General features: G+C 33.9%; 3 protein-coding genes across 18 annotated transcripts; 1 reads left to right on the forward strand and 2 right to left on the reverse strand.

Moving 5' to 3' along the window:
• Positions 1–803: 803 nt before the first annotated feature.
• LOC110609916 (agamous-like MADS-box protein MADS1) lies at positions 804–6,372 on the reverse strand. The gene is made up of 10 exons (XM_043959442.1): positions 6,283–6,372; positions 5,722–5,781; positions 5,329–5,567; positions 2,184–2,265; positions 1,913–1,974; positions 1,732–1,831; positions 1,580–1,621; positions 1,456–1,497; positions 1,166–1,332; positions 804–1,068 (listed from the first exon to the last, which is right to left on the reverse strand). The coding sequence occupies exons 1-10, from the start codon at positions 6,370–6,372 to the stop codon at positions 1,065–1,067; spliced, it is 888 nt and encodes a 295-aa protein (XP_043815377.1). The 3' UTR covers positions 804–1,064.
• Positions 6,373–11,909: 5,537 nt separating this feature from the next.
• Positions 11,910–14,675, reverse strand: LOC110600509 (zinc finger BED domain-containing protein RICESLEEPER 1). The gene is made up of 2 exons (XM_021737369.2): positions 14,429–14,675; positions 11,910–14,226 (listed from the first exon to the last, which is right to left on the reverse strand). Exon 2 carries the CDS (start codon positions 14,197–14,199, stop codon positions 12,214–12,216), a length of 1,986 nt encoding a protein of 661 aa, XP_021593061.1. The 5' UTR covers positions 14,200–14,226; positions 14,429–14,675; the 3' UTR covers positions 11,910–12,213.
• A 779-nt stretch (positions 14,676–15,454) lies between these two features.
• LOC110600518 (putative pentatricopeptide repeat-containing protein At5g59900) lies at positions 15,455–20,730 on the forward strand. 16 transcript variants are annotated; one of them, XM_021737379.2, is made up of 5 exons: positions 15,455–18,825; positions 18,919–19,316; positions 19,735–19,845; positions 20,004–20,120; positions 20,341–20,730. In XM_021737379.2, exon 1 carries the CDS (start codon positions 15,664–15,666, stop codon positions 18,406–18,408), a length of 2,745 nt encoding a protein of 914 aa, XP_021593071.1. In that variant the 5' UTR covers positions 15,455–15,663; the 3' UTR covers positions 18,409–18,825; positions 18,919–19,316; positions 19,735–19,845; positions 20,004–20,120; positions 20,341–20,730. The 16 variants fall into 16 exon arrangements, with proteins under 16 accessions (XP_021593071.1, XP_021593076.1, XP_021593095.1 ...); XM_021737384.2 differs by having other exon boundaries at positions 18,919–19,208; XM_021737403.2 differs by having other exon boundaries at positions 18,919–19,208; positions 19,735–19,808.
• Positions 20,731–24,850: the final 4,120 nt, after the last annotated feature.

Genomic DNA, 24,850 nt, shown 5'->3' on the forward strand with positions numbered 1-24,850 from the left:
CAGCCCAAGATGTGGACAAATGAGCTATTCCCCAACCCAACAGTCCAACACTCACCAGCGTCGCCAATCTCTTAGCAGTCCATCTATCCATTAAAGCACAGGAAACAACGGATCATTAATTATTTCAGATCATTGATATGATGGGCCTTGCGGGAGGGACAGTACAAACCAAGTTTACAAAAACACCAGTCAATAACGATAGTTAATTTTTTTTTTAATTATTTAAGTTCATGTATACCATGCACGACTAATTTATCAGATAGATTTTCTTTAAAAGTAAATTTTATTGAAGATAAAATACATATGAACCTATTATATTTAAATTAAAACTATAACAATTCTGACAATGTGATCTATTTCTAACTAATTAAAAAAAAACAATTCTGACAAAGTATAAAAGTCTATACACTTTATTGGAATCAATTTTTATATCCTTTAATTTTAATTAAAAATAAATAAATTTATCATAAAAAAATTAATATATGTGCATATATTATAATCTAACTATTAGATTGAGATTCTTTTGGCGTGTGCAGTTATATAATAACTCGATTCAAATTGACTTAGAAAATTTTAATTTTTAAAATCACTTTTTCACTTTATTTTTAAAATATTAATTCGAATTATTTAATAGTTTTTGCTATTATAGGATTTTCCATGGATGCGAGAGTCCCACAAGCTATTTCTTCGGAAAAATAAATAGTTTACCAAAACCTAAATGTGGTAATAATATTAAGCTTAAAGTAAGTAAATAACTGTATAATATAATTAATTCATATGATAAGATTTATTAAAATAAAATTAGAAAGACATTTTTGAATTAAGAGGCATAAGATATGGTGGGCAAGACGCCCTTATAATTGCTTTAGAAATTAACTAGGTACGTACGTTCATCATACTAGTATATCATCTTCTTATCTTAATATTAACATTCAAAGTCTTATCACATTAAACTGTAAATAATTGCAGAATGAAGCAGCTATGGATCTGGCTTGACCAACTACGCAAGTAGTAGCCAGCAAATTAGGCAGGAGCAGCAGACGCTGAGCTCCATCGCCTACTCATTACCTGCACCAAAAATTAAGAAACAAAGCAAAAGAGAAAGAAAATATTGGTTTGGGTCATCAAAACTTGATAATGATTCAAGAAATCGCATGTTTCTTACACAAGTTGAAGCGCAGTGTGATCTGGGCGAGAATAGTGGTTATTGGGTTCCAGGAGGTTTACAGGGAAGAAGTTCCTGTCATATTGCTGCGAAGGTGCAGATCCGTACACAGAACCTCCAGCCATTATATTCGTTTGCTGCTGCTGTTCTCTTTCATTTTCAGCTATCTGCACCACACCCACAACTTCTTAATTCATCATAACCAAATATATAGTAATTAGAACAATCACATACATATTTTTCACATAGAGAGAGAGAGAGAGAGAGAGAGAGAGAGAGAGAAGAAAGACCTTTGCACGCAGGAACATATTGTCATTTTGCAGCTCAATCTCCTGCGCAGTGCACGAATATTAGTTGCTTATGCTAGCTAGTTTTCCAACAATATAAATAGGGCAGGAAAAAAAATTTACGTACCCTTTTCTGCATGTACTCAATTTCAGCAAACAGCATTTCATTCTGGGAGAAAAGAATCATTTTAGTCCAAAAGAACATTAACAATAATAATGATCTGGCAGTATTGATTCTTTTATGAAATGCAAAAACAAACACACTCAACAATATGATACCTTTTTGGATCTAACTTTGCTGATTCCTTTCTCCAATCTGCCTTCCAGGTTCTTGAGTTCCTTCAAGGTCAAAGTGCTAAGTGCCTCACCCAGAATATGCCTGCAGAAACAGCTATCTTTATGAAAGCTTCTAATCGATTAAACTGAAATTCAAAGAGATCATGTTTGTTAGACTATTTACCTGTTCAAGTTTTGAATTTCCCGTATTTGCCTGCGTAGCTTGGAGGATTCTTGTTGATAGAACTGAGGCCGTGCATGTTCATGCAACAATAGTTAAATCTCGTTGAATTGAACACCAAATAAATATTTTTCTCAAATTTTACAAGGATGGGTATTTGCATGCGTAGTTTATTTACTTATTCACTACATTCAACTACTAGACTACTATGGATATGAATTTTCTTATTTCATAAAAAAAAAAAAGAAAAGAAAACTAAATATAATCAGCTTACCTGAGTGTTAACTTCAGAAGCAGATGCTGGGTTTGAGGAGTCTGCATTGGCTTTCTTGTACCTTTCAATTGTTCCTCTAACACTGCAAAATTATGCACTTGAAATGTGTTTTAATGACCATTGCTGTGGGAACTTGTCCCACATCAATTAAAGAAATATATATACAAATGCGAGTTAAGGACTTAAAGCCCATTTTCATAGATAGCCTCCTAGTTGTCATCATTGTTAAAGAATATATAATAGACTCTAATATACACCTTTAAAAAAAATCAATCGACATTTTATATTTTTGTGGTTAATTCTTCTGAATTTTATAAAAGTATAATTATTTACTATACATCTAAACATAAATTAGATCATGTTTAACTTGCATCATAAAATTTAGCTTATAAATATTTAGTGAATAATAAATTAATTTTAATTTATAAATATTTAATATTTTAAATAATTATGTATTTAATTAAAATTTATAGGTGATTTATAAGTAGTTGATATTTTTAATAAAATAATATATAGACATATTTATTATAAACATAAATTTAATTTTTGGGTATTTAGGTATTATACTTCGCTAGTATTTTGATCGATTCTATCACATTTTACGATCTAAATAACTTTTGAATTCACTTTCTAATTGATCTAAAATTAATTTAAATTATAAGTTATTTAATAGTTTTGTGATAATTATTATAAATCTCTTTCATTCTTAATCGATATTTAATATTTATTATTAAAATTATTTAAAGAATTAAATAAGTTATTGAATATTAAAAGAGAATAGTAGTAAAACATTTTATTAAACTTACTTATAAATATAGTTTATCAATACAAAAATGAAAGCTAATCCCCAGTTTATTTAATTAATTCTTTAACTTAAAAATTCCAAAGACACAATAAGAAGAAGAAGACAAATCTCTTTAACTATATTTTATTTGTTTATCATCCTTTAGAATTAATTAATAACTTCATTTATTATGTGCTTTTCTAGAATTAAAATGAAAGTTTTATCATACAACCTAATTTAGAATATTATTGTTAATGAACTTTGTAGAGTCTAGAAGACAGTGTGCAGAGAAATACAGTATTAAAAAATTCATAAAAAAATTTATGGCTTATCCACAATTTTTTTTTAAAAAAATTGACTCTAATACTAACTATAATGCCTAAATACATCGTCTCAAATAATTTTGAGATTCAAATCACACGATCCAAAGTAAAGTTATTTTTTAGCAGCTTTGTTACCACTTCCCTCTGTATGACTGAAAGGTCAGAGGGTGAAAGCTTTTCTCTCTTTAGGAAGGGGTAGCCTAAAAGGAGGACTTTACACTCAGTTGTAACCTTAATTTTCTCGAGCCACTGATAGATTCTTCCTGCAAACGTGGAAGAAGGGTAATTCAGGATTGGCTCAAGTGCCTATTCTCTAGATATACAAAGAGTAAAAACTCCTGCCCCACCTCGATGTCTCCAAACCTCACAAATATCAAACATCTTATTTCTCATTTGCAGTAGCTCTTAGCTATAAATCAATCATGCGTGGTAAAATTTACGTGTAATATTGCAGAAAATAATAATTTTCCCCTTTTTTTTGAAAAAAAATTATTGTCGTCTTAGTGTGTGACTGTGAAATCTGACTGGAGCACACTGGTGCATGTATCAGATTCTTAGCAGCAGCAGCAGAAGCAGAATTGACGCCAGCTCCTCATCCCCACGGGGCCAAAAAGTGAGAATCTCCCATTGGTTCGTACTCACTCAGTACCTTTTATTTTCCCATGTCAAATCTCTCTCTCGGCAATTAACTGTGAAGACTTCTTTTCACCGCCTATAGGTGGGTAAATGGAACTGGGCCTTCACGCTCTGAGATCCTTCCCCGCTGATTTTCCCCTAATACTTCTCTCTTCTCAGTTTTAATATAATAACCTCAGCTTATCACAAAAACAAAAGGACTTGTTTGCTTGCCTATGCTAAAAAAATCTGAAGAAACACAATTCATAAATTTCTCTAAAACGAATGTTATACAAGCTTTTGACACCAATATGGGCAAGCATTTGAACCCATTTTCCCTTATTTTATTATTGCCCTAACTATGAAAGATTTTCCTTGTCCGTCGTTTAACATGAAAGAGGAAGGTGAATCTTTAAACAATATGAGTTTCTTTTTTACACAAGTTCGTATAACAAATGGTTTTGTTCTTATACAAAATCTTCTACAATAAATTGTTACTGCTTTCTGTACCCATGAAATAAAACTTGGGCAAAATATATATATATCAGGGATTTGCAAATCTTTATGAAAACTCAATTCCTTGAGTCAGTTTCTTGATGGTTGGTTTTAGCTTCACCCAAGGGGGATATTTTTCAACTACTGCTGTGGGATACAAAGGAAAAAAGAAAAGGAAAGAAAAGAAAAGTTTTTTTTCAAGGAAAGAAAAGAAAGAAAGAAAATTGAATGCGAAAAGATTATGAAAAGAGAAGTCCCAGTAAGAGAATCATGACACCACCTTCTTTGTCAGATGTGAAGAAACCGAAAAATCATATCTGACGTGACCAAAGATTCGTATGTTGTAATTGATCCATATTATCTCACACAACAAGAAATTAACCCTAACACAAATCTCTCTCTCTCTCTCTCTCTTTTCTTTCGCTAGCTAATTTGTCTTCTACACAAGGATAAAATGGTCATGAGCAAGGAGAAACCTAGCAGATAAAGCATAACCTGGAAATTTTCAGCTCTTATGGCCTAATTAGAACACAACCATTTGAGTTCATGAGGTTTGAAATTAAACCCTAATCTCTAACTTATTTAACTTGGACATTGGTTTTTCAGCATATTTCAAGGGTCAGATACTGAAGATGAAATTACGATGGATGGTTTAAGAAATGGTCGTTTAAGCATGAAACCCTAGTCAGCAATTTGATGGGTAGTCTCTGTTAACATGTTTAGTTTAGGTGACATGCGATGGATTGGAAATTAGCTATAGGGGGAGAGAAAGAGAAAGAGTAAGCTGATAACCCTAGTTACTAACAGATCTGCACATCAATCAAATAATGACCGGCCGAGAGCTGAGAAGAAACTCTTCCCATAAGAAATTGGAAGGGATTAACCATGGAGTTTTCAAGATCCTGAAGAGAGAAAAAAAGGAAGGTACCTGTTATTAGCATACTCGTAGAGACGGCCACGGGTAGAGAAGACTATGAGAGCGATTTCAGCATCACAAAGAACAGATAATTCATAAGCTTTCTTAAGCAAACCATTACGACGCTTGCAGAAGGTGACTTGTCTATTAGTTGTGTTTTCGATTCTTTTGATTTCAATCTTGCCCCTTCCCGTCTTTCTAAGGGAAGGGCCTTGATCGGGTTCTTGATTATGGAACTCCGTGGTTGCAACCTGCGAATCTCAAGTATAATATAGTAATCCCAGTTAGCAAAGAGTAAGTGCTACATGTCTAATTGATCCTGAACTTGGACAACTAAACCAAAACAAGCAAAACATAAATATAGAGTATCTAGGTTACATTTGATTTTGGTTTGTGTTCACTAACCTGGTAAAGAAACAAACAAGGAATGGAAAAGGGAGAAAGTAGTTCTTGAACTCGCTTTTTCTTTAGTTATATTGCTAAAGCTCAGCAACAGTGAAGTTGCAGAAAATGGAAGGAGGGTTGCTTTACCAGCTAGACATATGTGGACATGAAATAGACCCTTCAACAAAAACCCAACTCATCACACGCACACAGACACAAAACAATACTGTTCACAAAGTTTATATATATAAATATTTTACATTCCTTGTATATTAATACGTACGGATTACATAGTATTGGAGAATGAATACCATCCATGTCTTCATGTACATGTGGATAAAGAGAGGTGAGATGATAATAATGCAAAAGGGTCTTGGAAAGTGACTACTGATCAGTGAGAACCCTCCTCATGGTGCAATGCCAAGTTGTATTCAGTGATTTAATGTTTGCTGATATGGAGTGAAGCAGGAAATCCAAAATTAAAGGACTTGCCATTTTTATTGTTTTTCCATTTTGGGTTTTTGGTTTTTGGCCAAAAACTCCATACTGGAGAAGTTTTTGTTTATGATTTCAAGTTTTCACCTCCGCTCTGAGCTGGCTGTTGAGAATTGAGATGGTGACGCAGGTGCAGAGGACCCTATTCCTCCATGTGATTTCCTGTTCACTGTCCATTGTTCACATCATTTGTTCCTTATTTCATAAATTTACGGTGGAAAAAGAGAGGAACTTTCTATATTCTCCATGACTTTGCAATTTGTTTCTTCTCCCCCATTTGAGGGATATAAATATCGGTGGAGTCCTCCATGGCCCAATATGCCATTACCACTTTCTTTGCTTTGCAAATGTGCACCACTCAACTCAACCAAAGCTCTCTTTCTTTTTTGATAAGCATAAATTTCAGTAAGGGAGTAAAAAAATCAGCAGTAGAAAAGCTAACCAATACCAAAGAAAATTCATTTCCTCAACACAACCATCATAAACAAGCTATTTGGGATGGTCTGATGACTTGAGTTAGTTTGAATGTTCACCATGCTATAAGTCTTCCAGATTTATTTATTTTTAATTATATTTTTTCTTATAAAAAAATCCCAGTTTTTTAAAAGCACTATATTTGTAAAAAAAAAGAAAAGGCACTAAATTTTGTAAATCATCTGCAAGAGAATTTACTTCCATACGGACATGACTAAGAGGTATAAGGGAAGGCAATAGAGAGAAAATCATGGGTATGTGTACTGTGCTTCAAAATCTTCAAAGGATCATTTCAAGGTTGTTGGCATTATTAACTGCATTGCTTGAGTCATATTCAATGAATAAATTATAGCTTTTCAAAGGAAAGTTGGCTGTTATGCAAACACCAAATTGACAGAAAGAGGAGAAGCAAGGAGGAAACAGAAGGAGAAGATTGAGAAAGGAGAAAAGAAGGCAATAGAGAGAAGGAGAGAAACAAAGAAGTAAAGAGAGAATGAGAGAATTAGAGGGAACCTAAACTTATTTTAAGTTTGTAACGCTTTAAAATTTTAAATAATTATATATTTAGTTAAAATACTTATAATTATTAATAAATAAGTAATCAACATGTTTTATAATATATAGTGATATTTTGATATTCAGAAAATAAGATTTGTTGTAAACTTGATTGGGAAAGATGACGTTTCTTCTAGCTATCTATCTCTATCACTCAAATTAGTATGTAATAACGTGTGAGAATTCCTTTCCATGCTAAGCGGTTATTTAATTCTCCCGACACGCATATTGATAAGGTTGCGAAGTGACTAAACTCACTTCCTTTACCTTCTATTACATCACCGGACTAAGTTTAGTTTATTATGGATAGACCTGCATACGTAGTCAATCCGGTCCACTTCTAATCAGAAGACTGAATCACACACTTACTTGCGTACGGGTCGATGGACTTTGGATTCTTATCTTACTCTAGGACCAAGTCTCCCCTTTGAGAAGAGAAGCTCGGCAGTCTATTATATAGTTTATTATTGAAATTATTAAAAAATATTAAATAAGGTATAAATGAAATTTCAAAATCAATAAATGCTGACATAGTAATTTATTTGGTAAAACTTTATAAACACTAAAATAAAACTAAAACTCGTTCCCCTAACTTTTTAATAAAACTAAAACTAAAACACCAAAAATTTAATCAATAAAAAATATTTTAATAATAAAAAATAAGTAATTTAAAAAAAATTTCTTTTTTAAAAATAACGGATGATTTTTTACGTTTTAAAATTTTTATTAATATATATATATATATAAATTTATTAGTAAAATTAAAATGAAGTAATAAAAAATAAATTATTTTATTATAAAATATTTTTTATAAAAAATATTTTATAAATAAAAACTATTTTCTACAAATAAATAAAGTGAACACGTAAAATATTTAATTTAAAAATTTTAAATTTTAATAATTTTTCATATCAAAGCGATTCAAATTGTATTATTATATTTTAAAATTTAAACAATGATGTTTTAATAGTAATTATTAAATTATTACTTTCATAATACTAAGTTAATAGTTTAATATTAATTTAAAATTATTATAAAAATAATTAATAATTTAATAATCGTTTAAAAATATTACAAAAATAATTAATAATACCAAAATTGTTGCAAAAAATAGTCAATAATAGTAAGCTAACAGTTGTGTTATATATATTAGGCAAAGATTTGTCACTTTCTCAAATCACATCTTTGTCTCTTCAGATTAGTAATGAGTGTGATTTTTCCTTTTCAAATATATATATTTTTAAAAAATTATAAAGAAATTAATGATATTTTTATCATATTGAAAACACAAATCCAATATAATTATAATTTAGTTATTTAAATTTTACTAATATAACAGTTTAATTTTTTTTAATTTTAATAATTTAATTTCTTTGATTTTAGTTGATTTATTTAGTTAACACTTGATTAACAACAAAAATAATATAAAAAATTATTTTATTAATAAAATAAAATTTTAAAAATTAAATTATTTAATATTAAAAAATAATTTTATTAAATTTTAGAGACTTATCCATAAAATTGTGTAGAACGTGAAAGAAAATACTCAGACAAAAAATCTAAAATCGTTAATAATGCAATGTGAAAATTACCAAAAAGAGAAGAAAAATTTCCCAAAGTAGAAGGAATCTTGACAAACATTAGATGCCTTTAGAATGATTGCAACATTTTGGTGGAAACGCAAATGGATGGGAAGATAAAAGGCAAGAGAAAAATGTCTACACAGCATTTTTTTTTAAGAAAAAAAAATTAAAAATTAAAAAATTTGATTTTATATTTATCTAATTAAATAACATTTAAATTTAATAAATTAAAATTATATTTTTAGTAAATTAATTATAATTAATTTAATATGATATAATTATATTAAAATTAAATTTATAAGTATAAATGTTGTGATTAAAGCGCAAGAAGATGAAATTGGTGGGGGAGTTGAAGGCAATAATCCAATTTGAGATCTGATGGTGATGGGGATGGGCATGAATCTGAACTACGAAGGGGACCACTCTACTGAATGCACAGTTACTTTCTTTGATGTTTCTATTATATAACTTTAATAATTTTTTTATTAAAAAAAAAAAGACTTCAATTTCTTTTTTTTTTTTAAAATTTAAACTTCAATGTTAGTGATGATGGAAAATGGCCACGTTAAATTCTGTACCTAAGACCATAAATGCCACTAACCATTCCATCGTTCAGCTGTCTCTCTCTCTTAAATTTCTCAGCCAAATGCATTATAATTATTATACCTCTGATATGTAAAAATTAAATAATAAATTTTTTAAAAATTTAAAAAGTTAATTAATAAATTATTTAAAATTATAAAAATTAAATAATAAAATAATTAACTATAAAATTAATGGAGAGCTCACCCCTCCATTAATCATGTTTTCAGTTGTTTTTAAGTTCTTGCCTGAAATGGGAGGATTTAGATTTGCTTGGGAGATTGATGGCATAGAGTAGATTTGCTTTTGATGGATTTTTGAAGGCTTTCTGTTGGAAAATGCTCTGACGATGGGAGCTAAGCAGCAGCAAGAGACTTTCCAAATGCTTTATCCTGTTTGCTAGGGTTCTTAGTAATGTGAGTTTTGGGCTTGGGCTTTATGGTTGTTATTGGACCTTTAAAAGTTTTTATTTTCTTGATTTGATTCTAAGTCGATATTGGACTTAGCCCAAATTTAAAAAAAAAATTGGCTAATTATAAAATATTTTAATTATATTAAAAGATAATAAGTTTTAATCTGAAAATAAGTGTATCTAAGTAAATTTGAGAGATTTCATATTCTATTTCTTAGTTTGATCTGCATTTAAAAAAAAGAAAAATTATTTAAAAAATATAAATATAGATTCACATATATATGAGAGAAGCCATTACACCCAGAAGTTACTCTCGATATGCATTGACCTTGCTCTATCTCTTGCGGAAAACCATATTTAACTCGGACTAAACCCTTGCATTAATGAAAAAAAAAAGACCAAAGAACTTTTGTCCAGATAAGACATTTTTTTAATCAACCCTTTGAATCAATAAAAGATGAAGTAAATATTAGAATTTAACCTTGAATGCTTGTATATCAATCACAGTGAGATTCAGCTGCACACTAACTCGAATCATTATACATTTAAAGATGTACGGATACAAATAAACATTTGTTTTAAAAAATGATAACAATTTATAAATGGTATAACACAAGTATCACCAATTAATTTTCAATTTTATAAATAATATTAAAGCGATTTAATAATTTTAAATTTCTATTAAATTCACTGTGTCTACTCCTCCCTCTTTAATTTTTTCTAAAGAGAGAATCTTCTTTCAATTTTTCTTTTTTTCCTCTCGAAAAATTAGTGCTCTCTACTACTGAATTCGCGGCTTCTCTTATCCCTTTCCGAGGAGAAGTCTTCTTTCCTCTCATCCAAATCTATGGGTTTTTCTTCTCCTTTGAGTGGGAAGGGTAGATTTTTCTTTTTTTTTTTTTTTTTTTTTTTTATTTGTGATTATTTTGTTTTTATTTTTCTTATTTTATTTGCATAATAGATTACATGATTTAATTATCTATAGATATTGTGAATTCCTGCTGGAGAAAGGAAAATCAAAAGTAAGACTATTGTTTGGCAGTGGTTATCTCCTAGAGTCGACACCAAATATCTTGCCATTATTGGAGACTCTCAATCAACGACATGCGAGTGGAGTTTTAATCATCTCTCTTCCTCGTGGTTTATTGTTCATTAGTATTTTCTTATTGGCCGCTCGATTTTTTTTTTCTCCTTAGCTTTGGTCCATGCATTTGGAAATATGGCTTCTCTTCTTTTATTTCCTGTCTTGATTCTACAATAACATCTGAAAGCTGCCCTTTCAAAGGAACATTTTGCTCTTTAGTTTAATTTTTAGTCTCCCCTCGATTTCTTCTTCTCTCCTTAGCTTTGGTCCATGCATTTGGAAATATAGCTTCTCTTCTCTATTTCTTGTATTGGTTCTACGATAACATCTAAAAGATGGGCTTTCAAAGGAACATTTTGCTCTTCAATTTGATTTTTAGTCTCCTGGGCATCCATGGTAAGGTTTTCTCTTTTGCGATGAATTCTTTTCCTTTTCTTAATCTTGCATTATGATCGAATTTTTGAGTTTGCATGTGCCTCCTTTGAGGGTTGGGCCTAAAAATAAAATTGATTGGTGCTCGATGTTGACTGCCAAACGTTCCTATTATGGTCCCCATAGGCGGCTGCTGACTAGACTTCATGTCATGTTGCTCCTCCCAATCCTTCTCCTAGGATTAGAGTTTGTGGATGTTGTTTATGGGCTTCAACTTTATGTATTTGGGTCTTGGTAGTCTTTTATTTCTTTGAGCCTTTCTTTTATATGGACTTCAGCATAAAAAATTTTACGAAATATATTTTCTGCCTTTAAAAAAAAAAAAAAAATCCCAAGTCTGGACCCTTTCTTCATATTTTTTTTACAAGGTAAGTTTGTACGCGTTGACCCTTTCTCATCTCATGAATCCCTTTTATATTAGGAAAAAATAGTTACTTTATGGAAAGTGTAGAACTTCCAAATGAGTGAGCCCATTTGAGCCAAACAAATCCTAGATTAAAGGGTATTCATTTACAGGTATAATCATGAAAGCTTAACCTGCTCGTGATGCATCCTTTATAATCAGAAAACTGTAACTCCTGCAAAACACAGATCAATCCAGAAACTGTAGAACCATTACAGCATAGTAATTATGATGCAGTGTCCTTGCAGCATATCTCATAATATAATCACATCAAAATTATCCACCAATTCTCATGAAATATAGAGAATACTGCCGGTATTAACATAAAGCAATTGATAATATCAAGTATAGAGAGATTAACAATGGGTTGAGTAAAGTTGAGTTGCTAATCTGCCAAAAAGCTTGGTGGGTGAATGGTTAATCAGACCGGGAAAGGAATTATATAGACAGAGAATATCCAGATAGACTTATCGGAATATCATATGAAAATGTATCATTTTTCTACTTCACCCATCCAATCTTGTGAACACATCAAAGCTTGCACAGTAGTTGGTCGCAGAGAACTCCATTCACGATCCAGCACCCTCCCCCCATTGTTAAAAGCAAATTCTGGTGTAACTTTAGACATGGGAATTCCCAGAATATTCCGTGCCATCATAGCTAGGATAGGATACCTGGGTGTATGAACTTTCCACCAATTTAATATGTTGAAATCAACACTGCGAGGAAAGAGTGGTTCTTCAAGGTACTTGTCCAAATCTGATTTCGTACCTTGACTCTGGGAAGTTTCATGGAGGAATTTATCAAATCCCATCAGTCTATCTTTACTGTCCCGCTCAGAACTTGGTAAGCATCCAATGCTGCCACTAACTTGGCAAGTCAGACCTTGGTCAAGAGAAGCTAATGGAGAGCCAATCGAATGTTCATTGTACAGTGCCTTTATATACTCAAAAACCTCATCAATTAACTCTGCAGAACCACTACCAAATATCTGTTGATAGTAATACTCGATCAATTTTATCTTGAATCGAGGATCTAACATTGCTGCAACTGCTAAGGCAAAACTGCATTTTTCCCAATATTCATCAAACCTGTTTTTCATCTTTAATGCCATAGAACTAATGCAATCATCTGAATTCTTGCACCATTCAATTAAGTGCAAGTGAATATCACAGATCTCAGAAAAATATATATTTGCAGTTGGATACTTGTTCTTTACAAAAACGTTAGCGACTTCAACAAAGTGCTTCAAATAGCTTGTAATTGTTGTCACCCTCTCCCACTCCAAATCAGTTGGACACATTGAATAGGCAGAGTCTTGTTCTTGAAGAAGAGAAAATGCCCACCTGTACTCCAAGGAAACTTCAAGCATAAAATATGTAGAGTCCCATCGTGATGGATTGTCAAGACATAAGCACTTCTGACTCTCAACTCCACCTTGTGAGGCAATCTCATTGAACTTCATCAGAGTAACATGTGAACTTCTAACATAACGAATGCTTTCCCGAATTTTGTGCGTCACCTCAGAAAACACCTCCAGCAAATCATGAACCATCAACCTGAGAAGACTTGCAGCACAGCGTATATCAAATAACATACCATTACAGAAGAGGAACCTGTTCTGAGACAGCCGGTCTCTGATTCTATGGACAACATTGTCATTGGCAGAATGACTATCAAATGTCATTGAAAACAGCTTACGATCTATATCCCAGTCCATCAGACATGTCATGATAACTTCTGAATGCATGTCTCCTGTATGAGTTGGATCAACCAAGACAAAATTCAATAATTTCTTCTTTAATTGCCAAGTTTCATCAATGTAGTGTGCTGTTAAACACAAATACTCAGCATCATCAGAAGCAGACCATGAATTGGCACTCAGGCTGATCTTGCCAGGTAATTTATCCAGTACTTCATAAACCTTTTGTTTCTCTTGTATATAAATATCCATACAGTCAGCCTCCACAGTGTCAGTTGTTACAAGCTCAAACAATGGTTGTAGGTTCTTAACAAAAACCCTAAATCCAACATGCTCAACCATTTGAACAGGATACCCATGTAAAATAATCATGCGAGCAATATCAAATTGGCTCCGCCTTTGATCCAAGTTACCACTTGCTACGCTACCATCATCATCTTTTAACTGCCCTTGCTCAAATTTATAATTCACAATGACAAGTGGTTCATCCCTTCTTTGCTCCTGATCAACATTTACATTGGCAAGAGCAAGGGTTCCTTCCTTTTTCTTTTCTCTTGCTGAAAGAAACTGAGTAATACCATGGTTAGATCTTCTCTGACACCTAATTAAATGGTTCCTCAAATGAGACGTTCCACTACTACTTGATCCGCTAAGTTTTTTCTTACAATGCCTACAAATAGCAACAAATGTGTCTCCTTTCTTCACCCTGTCAAAGTCATTCCACACCACAGATTTTAATCTGCTGGATTTGACTATGACTGCATCTGATAGATCCATTGCATGAACCAGATAGTTCACTGATATCTGCCCATTATGAGCAAATTTGAGAGAAAAATTAAGAAAAAGCAAAAGTTATTATCAACGAGAAAACGAAAAGCAATATAATAAATCCAAAATACTCATTACAGAATCAACATGGAATTAAATTAGGGTTACGAAGCGCTTAATCGGATCCCAATTAAAAATGAAACGAGTCGCAGAACATCTCCAGATATGAATCACCTACTTGATTTGGTGGTTGTGGGCAATTATCTCTGACAGCAGTAAAGCCATAGTGGCGGAGAAGCCTCGACGGTGGTCTGCGCTTTCCTGTACCGGTCCGACGGAGGATTGAAGATGAAAAAATGAACGATAAGTGAAACTTTCTTGAAATTAACAATAAAAAAGCCAACGGATAAAAGCAGACGAGAGGGGCGACCCGAGAGAGAGAGAGAGAGATAAAGAGAGAGGAAAGAATGAATCTCTAGGGTTAGTAAAAGGAAGAGTAAATTAGTAATTTCTGTAATTTTATAAAAATTAAACTTAAATTAAAATCCTTAAAAAACTTGAAATTAAAAAATAAAATAAATATTTAAAATAATAACGTCTATCATATTTTATATTGGGAATACATTTGGAACCACATTAATAAAATAAAGTTAATAATTAATCGTAAATTTTTTCATATTATATTATAAATATATATTTATTAAAAATAATATATTAATTTAATATAAATTTTAATAAAAAATAAATTATAATTAAATAAGATTAATTATGATTATCGCAATACCTAAATTTCTTTAATCTCATGCCATATTAAATATATCTTGAAATAAGTTATTTAAAATAAAATAAATATTAGTTATGAGAATGTTATGAGAATGTTAAGAAAGTTATTTAAATTAGCTTAATTTTTAAAAATTACAAACAAGATTTTTCTATACTAAAAAAAATAGCTATCATAATTTTTTTTCTATTTAAATAATTCATTTAAAGGAAACATTTTTTTTAAGAAAAAAGTCATTTGAAATAAAATAACTTTTATCTTTTTAAAAGAGAAAATATTTTTTTATTTAAAAATTTTATTATTTTATATATAAATTTATTAATATATTTTATTCTTAAATTAAAATTAAATAATAAAAAATAAGCTACCATATTCGAATATAAATTATTTTATGAAAAATAAACGGATATAAGATCCAAATTATTTTTGCATTTTAAAAATTTTATAATTCCAGTTCAAAAAAAAAAAACAATTTATAGTTAAGGCTCATCGAGACTCAACCCTGGGTTGGGCTTGGGTCCACTCAATCCAACCCAAGCCATCGCAGCTCCGCTGTTGCATCCCTCCCAACGCCTACCTAGCTTCGCTTCTCCCGTTCTGCGTATGTTCTCATCAAAGCACTTCACACTCACAACTCACCATCTATTTCCATGTCCCTGACCTGAAATCCCATCTCGTAACAATCCCTAATTATGAAACTTTCTCGTCCTCGCAAGCCATTATCGAAACCCATCACAATCTTCCGCGTCAAACCCAAATATATTTGCCACTCCAGATCCTCCATAATTCAAGATAATGACGAAAAATGCCAGGACTTGCACTTCATAGCCATCCTCTCAGGCATTTTACGCGGAAAGAAAAGCTGGACAATCGCATTGAACGATCCATTCATTTCAAGCAATTTAAAGCCTCACCATATTGAAAAGCTCCTGATGCAGTCCCTCGATGATTCCAGGTTAGCTTTGAGGTTCTTTAACTTCCTAGGCTTGCACAAGAACTTTAACCACTCAACCATGTCGTTTTGTATTCTAATTCATGCTCTGGTTAATGCTAATTTATACTGGCCTGCTTCTTCACTCTTGCAAACATTGCTCTTTCGTGGGTTGGACCCAAGAGAGGTTTTTGAGGTTCTTTTGGATTCTTTCAAGGAATGTAGATTTACTTCCAGTTTGGCTTTTGACCTGTTGATTCATTGTTATGTGCAGAATAAGAGAGTTTTTGATGGTGTTATGATATTCAGGTTAATGAGGAACTCTAATTTGATGCCTCAAGTTAGGGTTTTGAGTGCCCTGTTAAATGGTTTTTTGAGGATTAGACGATTTGATACAGTTCTAGTCTTCTTTGATGAGATTTTAAGTATGAATATTAAGCCTGATATTTATGTTCATACGGCTGTAATTAGAAGCTTGTGTGAGTTGAAGAATTTTGTAAAGGCAAAAGAAATGATCCAATGGATGGAGTCCAGTGGGTGTGAATTGAGTGTAGTGTTGTATAATGTGTTAATTCATGGGCTTTGCAAGGGCCAGAGAGTTTGGGAGGCTGTTGAGTTTAAGAATGCTTTGGTTCAAAAAGGTCTGGAAGCAGATTTGGTTACTTATTGTACTATCATACTTGGGCTTTGCAAAGTACAAGAGTTTGAATTTGGCGTGCAGATATTGAATGAAATGATTGAGTTGGGATATGTACCAAGTGAGGCAGTTGTTTCAGGTTTGGTTGATGGGCTGAGGAGGAAAGGGCAGATTGGGGATGCTTTTCATTTGGTAAACAAGGTTGGAAGAGTTGGAGTGATGCCTAATTTGTTTGTATACAATGCATTGATCAATTCTTTATGTAAAGATGGAAAATTTGATGAAGCAGAGCTGCTATTTAAGGAAATGGGACAGAAGGGTTTATGTGCAAATGATATCACTTATTCTATTCTTATTGATTCATTTTGTAAAAGGGGCAAACTGGATATTGCAATTCAATTTGTTGATAGAATGACCAAAGAAGGGATAAAAGTTACAGTCTATCCCTACAATTCCCTGATAAATGGTCACTGCAAGTTGGGAAATTTGAGTGCAGCAAATTCTTTTTTTGATGCAATGCTTGACAAAGGTTTGACACCAACTGTGGTAACATACACATCACTGGTAAATGGATACTGCAATAAAGGAGAGTTGCACAAGGCATTTAGGTTTTACAACGAGATGCTCAGTAAGGGCATTGCACCAAATAGCCATACCTTTACTGCTATAATATCTGGCCTTTGTCGAGCAAATAGGATGGTTGAGGCAATTAGATGGTTTGATGAAATGAAAGAACAGAACATCATGCCAAATGAGGTCACTTATAATGTTATGATTGAAGGACATTGCAAACAAGGAAACACAGAAAAAGCCTTTGAGTTACTTGATGAAATGGTAGAGAAGGGCCTTGTTCCAGATACATATACCTATAGGCCTCTAATAAGTGGCTTATGTTCTATTGGAAGAGTATCTGAAGCCAAAGATTTCATTGATGATCTTCACAAAGGGCAGCACAAGTTAAATGAATTCTGCTATGGTGCCCTTCTGCGTGGTTATTGCAAGGAAGGAAGATTCTGGGATGCGTTGAGTGCTTCCCGTGAGATGATGGAGAGAGGAATGGACATGGATCTTGTGTGTTTTGCTATACTTATAGATGGAACTATAAGAGAACATGATATTAGGACATTGTTTGGCCTTTTGAAAGAGATGCATGATCAAGGTTTAAGACCTGATACTGTAATATATACAAACATGATTGACAGGCATATGAAGGCAGGGAATTTAAAGGAAGCATTTGGCCTTTGGGATATAATGCTTGATGAAGGATGCATTCCGAATATTGTGACTTACACTGCTTTGATAAATGGTTTGTGTAAGACAGGATTCATGGATGAGGCTGAGCTTATTTGTAAGGAAATATTGATTGGAAATATCATTCCGAATCAAATCACATTTGGTAGTTTTCTTGACTGTCTTACCAGGGAAGGGAACATGGAGAAAGCTATGCAGCTTCATAATGCATTGCTTAAAGGGTTTCTAGCAAACACTGTTTCACATAATATAATTATACGAGGCTTTTGCAAATTGGGTATGATTCAGGAAGCAATGAGGATTCTGAATGAAATGACAGACAATGGCATTTTCCCAGATCATATTACTTATTCAACAATTATCTATGAGCATTGTAAAAGGGGTGATTTGCAGGAAGCTGTCAAATTGTGGCACACTATGCTAGACAAGGGTCTTAAACCTGATGCAGTAGCTTACAATTTTATGATATATGGTTGCTGCATAGCAGGAGAACTAGGAAAAGCTTTTGAATTGAAGGATGACATGATAAGAAGAGGTATGAAGCTAAATCGGGTCGCATATAATGCTCTCACTCATAGAGCTGACTTGAAGAGTTCAGCTTTATCTGCTGATAGGTAGTTATGCTTGTAAATGGTTGTTCCATAGGTGCTAAATGGGAAACCTTAACAGAGTTCTCATCGCCTTGAGTTGGTTGATATTCTTTTCTGCCACAAGAACGATAGTTCAGGGTGGTGACATTGTCCTGGTTTCTGTCTATGATAGTCTCTATTGGCAGGCACTCAGAAATTCACTGGAAAACATGTTAAATATTAAAAATAGGCATTCGGCACCCTGTTAGACATTTTCACACCTGCAGGAGTTATAGGTCGGAGGTGTGCCATCTACAGCAACCTTATATGTTTTGATGGGTGATGGAAGTTGTTACTGGTCACAAGTGGGGATAATTGTATTTATGTAATCTAATCAACTGGAATTGACTCCTTCATGACTCATTTGCATCTCTAGTTGCTTCAGATCCAAACTCTTGTGCAAAAGGTTAGTTCTCTGGTGAAATCTTTTTGTCTTACTGCTATTATTAATTGTTCTTTTTTAGTATAGGCTCAAATCCCAAAATATCTTGTTTGGTAGGTTGTTGATTCTAAGTTACCTGGCATCTGCCTCTGAATTGCATGATTTTGTCATTACTATCTGAGGACCAACTGAAGTTGTATCCATATTAAAATCTGGTTTTCCTGAAGTTGTTTCGGCTACACATCGTGTCTTCCTGTTTGAAATGAATGTTATTTGTTAGCTGAAGGTGTCAGATGACTGCCTCTCTCCAACAATTTTTTGCTATCTCTTGGAATTTGTGTGCGATTCAGAATGTTGAGCTGGCTGCAATGCAGATGAATATAAGGAATATTTGGACAGAAAGCCAGGTTGGAGATTCATCCAGTCATTGGTTGAAAAATACTAGATTGCATTACACAACATGCTGACTAGAATAGTAAAGGGAAGTTGTATAAAGTCAAGTAAGTTGATGGAAGGTAAGGTATGAAAACCTCTCAAACCAACAATTTGGTGGGTTTAAAAAGTGAGGTTTTTGGAGCTTTTGACCTTACCTCTAAAACCTTCCTCCCAAATAAGAGCATTACTTGAGAGACCTCCTACTTTACATCTAAAGCCTTCCTCCCTAACATAGTGTTAGTAGTGTTGCTAAACTTACCTCGTACTGCTACTTATTTGTGGAATTTATTTCAAAAAGAACTGATGATGACTAATTTATTTGTTTCTCTGTCCTGTTTACCCTGATTTTGGTTGTGATTCTTGAAATTGCTGGACTTCATGGTGTTTCTGCTTGATCTTAAGTTCGTGTGTATGGTTAAAATAATTGCTCCTTAAGTTTTTTTTTTCCTAGTCGAAGCATGTTCCTTAAGTTTGAAGCGTTATCATGTGTTTTTACAGGATGACAAATGATGTAGTGCAGACGTGCTCATTGAGAGGCTCAGACTTGGGCTTTGAAGTCCCAAAGGAATATCGTCAGTGTCTGGTCTCTTTCATATGCTTCTTTGCTAGGTTTTTATCTGAACTTTGTGATTCCACAGATACAGATAAGTGCATGTTGGCATTCCTGAGGAAGCAATGAAGCATTTAGCCAGGAAATTGAAATATTTATGCCTTTGTTTGGTAAAAGAAAAAAAAAGAATAATAAAAATGGAAAACTTTGTTTGCAGAGAGGCAGACAAGTCTGAATTGTGCGAGTGTTGGAAGTTTCTTGGATTGCCTACTGGTATGGCTCTGAATCCATGTCTCCGGATAGGAAGAATTTGGCTTCATACCGTTATGTACTTGTAAGGATGCCTCCACATATTTACAAATGCATGATCCCATATCACTTATTCGTATTGCTAGTGATGTCATCGGAAACTTTATTATTAATGATGTCCATTCAAGTAGCTTTGTAATAATCATAATTTATCCTTTCATTTTAGTCAAGTTGTAGTTTTGACTTATTTTTACACGTTTGAAGGCAAATCAGATTGGCTAAACATTCTCTGTTCACCTGTCTAGCATTTTGCAGGGATTGAGATAGCACAAACTCTTGTGAGGAGATTTTCTTCCAGCAATGGCATCAAACAGAAAAGATCCAACATTTACTCAACAACATCATGTAACGTTACTAAACTTCCCAGAAACTAATCAACCAGCTAGACTGACGAAATGGATCTTGATCTGTCAGCAACCGAGCTACAGGTCAAACAAACACTGCCGAACTAGCAAAAGATGACGGGGCAGGTCAAACTCTGCTGCCTAGCAACTCTCGAGTCCAATATTGGCAGATCAATCTAGATACAGAAGCTGGTCCATGAAATTTCATTTGTTAAATGAGAAATGAAGATATCACGATAGATTAATGGAACTCGCTATTATGAGTTATTTAATATATATATTTTTGGATAATTACTATTGTGTCTCTTTAGATTATCCTAACTAATTAAAATATCATGTAGTTTTAAAATTACATTAGAATACCTTTATATTTTTATTTTGTCAATGAAAAAGAACACCGGCTAATTTTTATCCATTCACCGTAAGTTTATTAGTCAAAGTTCAATAGTGCTCCTATAATTTGTTTTAACTAATTGAAATGCCCTTAGTTTAATTACATTCAAATATATTTATATTTATATTTTATTTTATTAATTAAAAAAGACACTAATCACTTATGCGATCGCTCAAAATAAATCATAAGTTGTTAGCATGAGAAAAATCATAAGTCGTTAGCATGAGAAAGGGTTACATGGTAAAATAAATCATAATAAATTATAAGTTGTTAGCATGAGAAATGGTCACGTGGCAAAAGTCATATATAACTCCATTCATGAAAAGAAAGACTCAGACATTGTTGTACCTGTTTTTTCATTAAAATTTATCTCCTGAATAGGTCCAAGTCTTCATATAAAATTACTGTTAGCAGATACAATTCAGCAGATTTTCATTACGCTTATAATTGCAAGATTCTCGACCGATTAGTCGGTAAGATTTCTTATCGAGGCGAGATTTCTTATCTATTAGTCGGCGAGATTTCTTATCGATTAGTCGGCGAGATTTCTTATCAATTAGCCAGTCACATCATTGCCAGATTTTCAGAAAATGCTATAATTATTCCATCTTTTTACGGTATAAAAACTAACGATTACAAAGATAAATGTATGCAATTCTTACACAACTATTTTTGAATTCTAAGTAATTTTTTATACTCGTCCTATTTTATAGTTTACTGACTTGAGTGTCGAAATAGCTGCCATAAGCGCCAACCACCTCACTTTCTCTTTCTTGCAAGATTGACCAATCACAGCACAACTCTATTTCGGCCACATCATTTGGTTCCGTTGCCAGGAACTCCATTGAATTCTCACTGATATTTGAATTAAAATCGGTCTCTTATCCCATTTCTTCTTAAAAAGAAAGCTCTCTTTTCTTTATCGAAATGGCTGACAATTCACGAACTGCTGCTAAGATTGCTACCAATGAGGACACTATCATTTCTTTCGCTCCTGGCAGTGAACAAAATACACTCCCTATGGTCAACGAAACAGATCTCAACAATCTGAGCAATGAACAAATGCATACATCAAAAAGTTACAGGTTACTCTCGAGCAATACAAAGCTCGAGGAGAGGGTATTTCATGGCTCCTAGAGGAAGGGAGGAAGCCTCCATTGATACCACAAGGATATAGGTGATCCAGACGCGATCCAAAGGGAAGGCCGAGTTCGAGGAAGAGGAGTCATCAAACGATCCTTCGAAGGACGTCGACTGGAAGCTGGTACGAGCTGTTCAAGGGTACTAGAAGGAGCAGGAGGAGGACTATGGTCTGAACGATGCCTCGCCCCTATCAGAAGAAATCTTAGTAGAAACTTTTTCAACTAAGTTCAAGCTACCAAGTTTGGACAAATATAAAGGAACAGCAGACTCCAGAAGCCACCTGGCGATCTTTAGGATAACCATACAGCTCCAAGATGCCAATGACTTCGTGTTGTGCCGAGTGTTTCCGTCAATACCCGCAGGTTTGGCTCATAAATGGTACCAATATCTGAGCAGGTTTAATTCATAACTTTATACAATTCGCTAGTTATTTAAATCCAGGTTTATTGCTTGTTCACCTCCTAAAAAGCTCTCTTATGACTTGTGAAAGACCCACCAAGGAGAGTGTGAGTCTTCAAGGAGGTTTATCTCACGGTTTAATCCATAAGTAATACAAGTGAAGGAATTAAATCATAAGCTAGCATGTGAAGCATTAAAGAAAGAAACACGTGATGTCAAGCTCATGGATTTCCTAATAAAAAACCTAGCTGCTACGTACTAACAGCTAATGGACAGAGCCCAGATATACATTAGGTTGAATGACGAAGTCTAAGCGTTAAGAGAGAGCAAAAGGATGAGTCAAAAGCAATATCAAAAGCCGGAGAAGTAAGGATATGAGGGAGACCATAGAAGTTACCTAGTCCCTCGAAAAAAGAATTGTACTCCATTGAATGATTCACGAACACATATTCTAATATAGATTAGGGAAAATAACAATAAGATCAAGTGGCCTCCGAAGCTCAACCCTAAGAAAGCCAAAAGGCGAGACATGACTAGGTACTGCCATTTTCACGAAGACCACACGAGTACCAGCAACTGAAAGATGAGATCGAGAGGTTAACAAGGGATGTCACACTTCAAAAGTTTGCCAAAAAAAACATAGCGAAGAGAGAAGGCCCAAACACAAGGTAACCACTCCTAAAACTATCCCTAACCGCAAACCTGTAGGGGTTGTACATATAATTGCAAGAGGACCCAATAATGAAACAAACGAGTCACATAAGATGTCCTGAATATTTAATAGTAAAGTCAGGTCACATTACTTTAATATAGGAGACTCAATCCTTAAAAAAATAGATGTAATAGGAGGTAATGTCGGGTTTGGTAAGAGGGTCAAAAACTAGAAAAGACCATTCAAAGTCTCGAATGTTATTTGTCCAGGGCCTTATAAGCCGGCCAAGTTAGATGACCAAGTCATTCCCTAGTAGAATATTTATAATATAAGAAAAATTTTATCAATAACAAGTTAACGATGCATTTTTTTATGTGTTATGTTATTCAGTGACAATGAACAATGGGGTCACCTTCCTCAAAAAGATTAAAGAGACAAGAAAAGACCACAAGGCGGGTTTCGCCAGACCACAATCTGGGTGTTAGTCCCACTAAACAAGGCAATAAGACGGGTTCCACCAAGCCACAATCCGGGTGTTAGTCCCACTAAACGAGGTCGTAAGGCGGATTCTGCCAGGCCACAATTCGAGTGTTAGTTCCACTAAACAAGGCCACAAGGCGGGTTCCACCAAACCATAATCTGGGTGTTAGTCCCATTAAACAAGGACATAAGGTGAGTTTCGCTAAGCCACAAGGCGAGTTCCTTCAGGCCACAATCTGGGTGTTGTTCCCACTAAACAAGGCCACAAGGTGGATTTCACCAAACTAAAATCTAGGTGTTAGTCCACCTAAATAAGGCTATAAGGCGGGTCCCGTCATACCACAATTCAGGTGTTAGTCCCACTAAATAAGACATTTTAAGCCAATCCACAAGGCGTGTTATGTCATGCCACAATTTGGGTATTAGTCCTGTTAAACAAGGCATGCGATGCCCGAGTCACAAGGCGAGCATCCGCCAGACCTCCGACTGGATGTTAGTCCCATATAAAAATTTTCTAAGGCATTTGGTGTCCAAGCTACAAGGCGGATATTCGCCAGACCACAAGACCAGGTGTTAATCCCATGTGATAGAAATTTCTCTAAGGCATCTCACGCCCTAGGCACAAGGTGGGTATCCTCCAAGCCACATGTCGAGTGTTGATCTCGTTTTTTAAAATTTCCAAGTTATTTATTTTATGGCCACTATGCAGGCCAGTAACTGGATGTTATGGACGAGTGTTGACCCTTAACAATCTTTTAAAGAAATTATTCAAGTCTTATTTGGCAATAAATGGAAGAGAGTTACAGACGAGTACCGATCATAAAAGTACTTAATAAAAACAAGATATAAGGGAAGATATTTTTCACTAAAATCTCAGAGAATTACATAGAATGAGGGATGACTTCAGGTTCCTCTTTCTGAGTCTCTATTACATTAATATTTCCTACATCTATTATATTTTTTGCAGAGACTCTATCAATATCATCAATCCTTTCCTCCTCTTGCTCGTCCTCGCCCTCCTCCTCTGGAAAGATGTCATCTACCCAAACAAAGTCCTCACAAGGAAACTGTTTCACCAGCTAATTCCTGACCGATTCTTAGCCCTCGACGAATATCTCTCCTCCTCGAGCCACCATCTCTTGAAGCTCGGCCTCTAACTCAATAATTTTGTTAGAGGCGGCATGGTTCTCCTCAATCTGAGACTGTAGCTCTTGGACTTGGCGCTAAAGCATGGCCACTTGATCCTCAATACTCTTAGCACGATTCTTAAGGGCAAGTTTAGAAGTGTTGGCCTCGCCCAGGTTTGTCTGGAGCTAGTATACCGACTCCAATGTCTCTTTCAT

This window comes from Manihot esculenta, chromosome 1 (genome assembly GCF_001659605.2).
Source record: "Manihot esculenta cultivar AM560-2 chromosome 1, M.esculenta_v8, whole genome shotgun sequence".
Taxonomy (NCBI): domain Eukaryota; kingdom Viridiplantae; phylum Streptophyta; class Magnoliopsida; order Malpighiales; family Euphorbiaceae; genus Manihot; species Manihot esculenta.

What these genes read in the sequence shown, in the direction of transcription:
- LOC110600509 (XM_021737369.2), bottom strand. Translation starts at nt 14,199, where the DNA reads ATGGATCTATCAGATGCAGTCATAGTCAAATCCAGCAGATTAAAATCT.
- LOC110600518 (XM_043957924.1), top strand. Translation starts at nt 15,664, where the DNA reads ATGAAACTTTCTCGTCCTCGCAAGCCATTATCGAAACCCATCACAATC.
- LOC110609916 (XM_043959442.1), bottom strand. Translation starts at nt 6,372, where the DNA reads ATGGACAGTGAACAGGAAATCACATGGAGGAATAGGGTCCTCTGCACC. An exon ending in CTTCTGAAGTTAACACTCAG is followed by an intron (nt 1,975 to 2,183) that starts GTAAGCTGATTA and finishes GCACGGCCTCAG; the next exon opens with TTCTATCAACAAGAATCCTC. An exon ending in GAAATTCAAAACTTGAACAG is followed by an intron (nt 1,832 to 1,912) that starts GTAAATAGTCTA and finishes CTGTTTCTGCAG; the next exon opens with GCATATTCTGGGTGAGGCAC.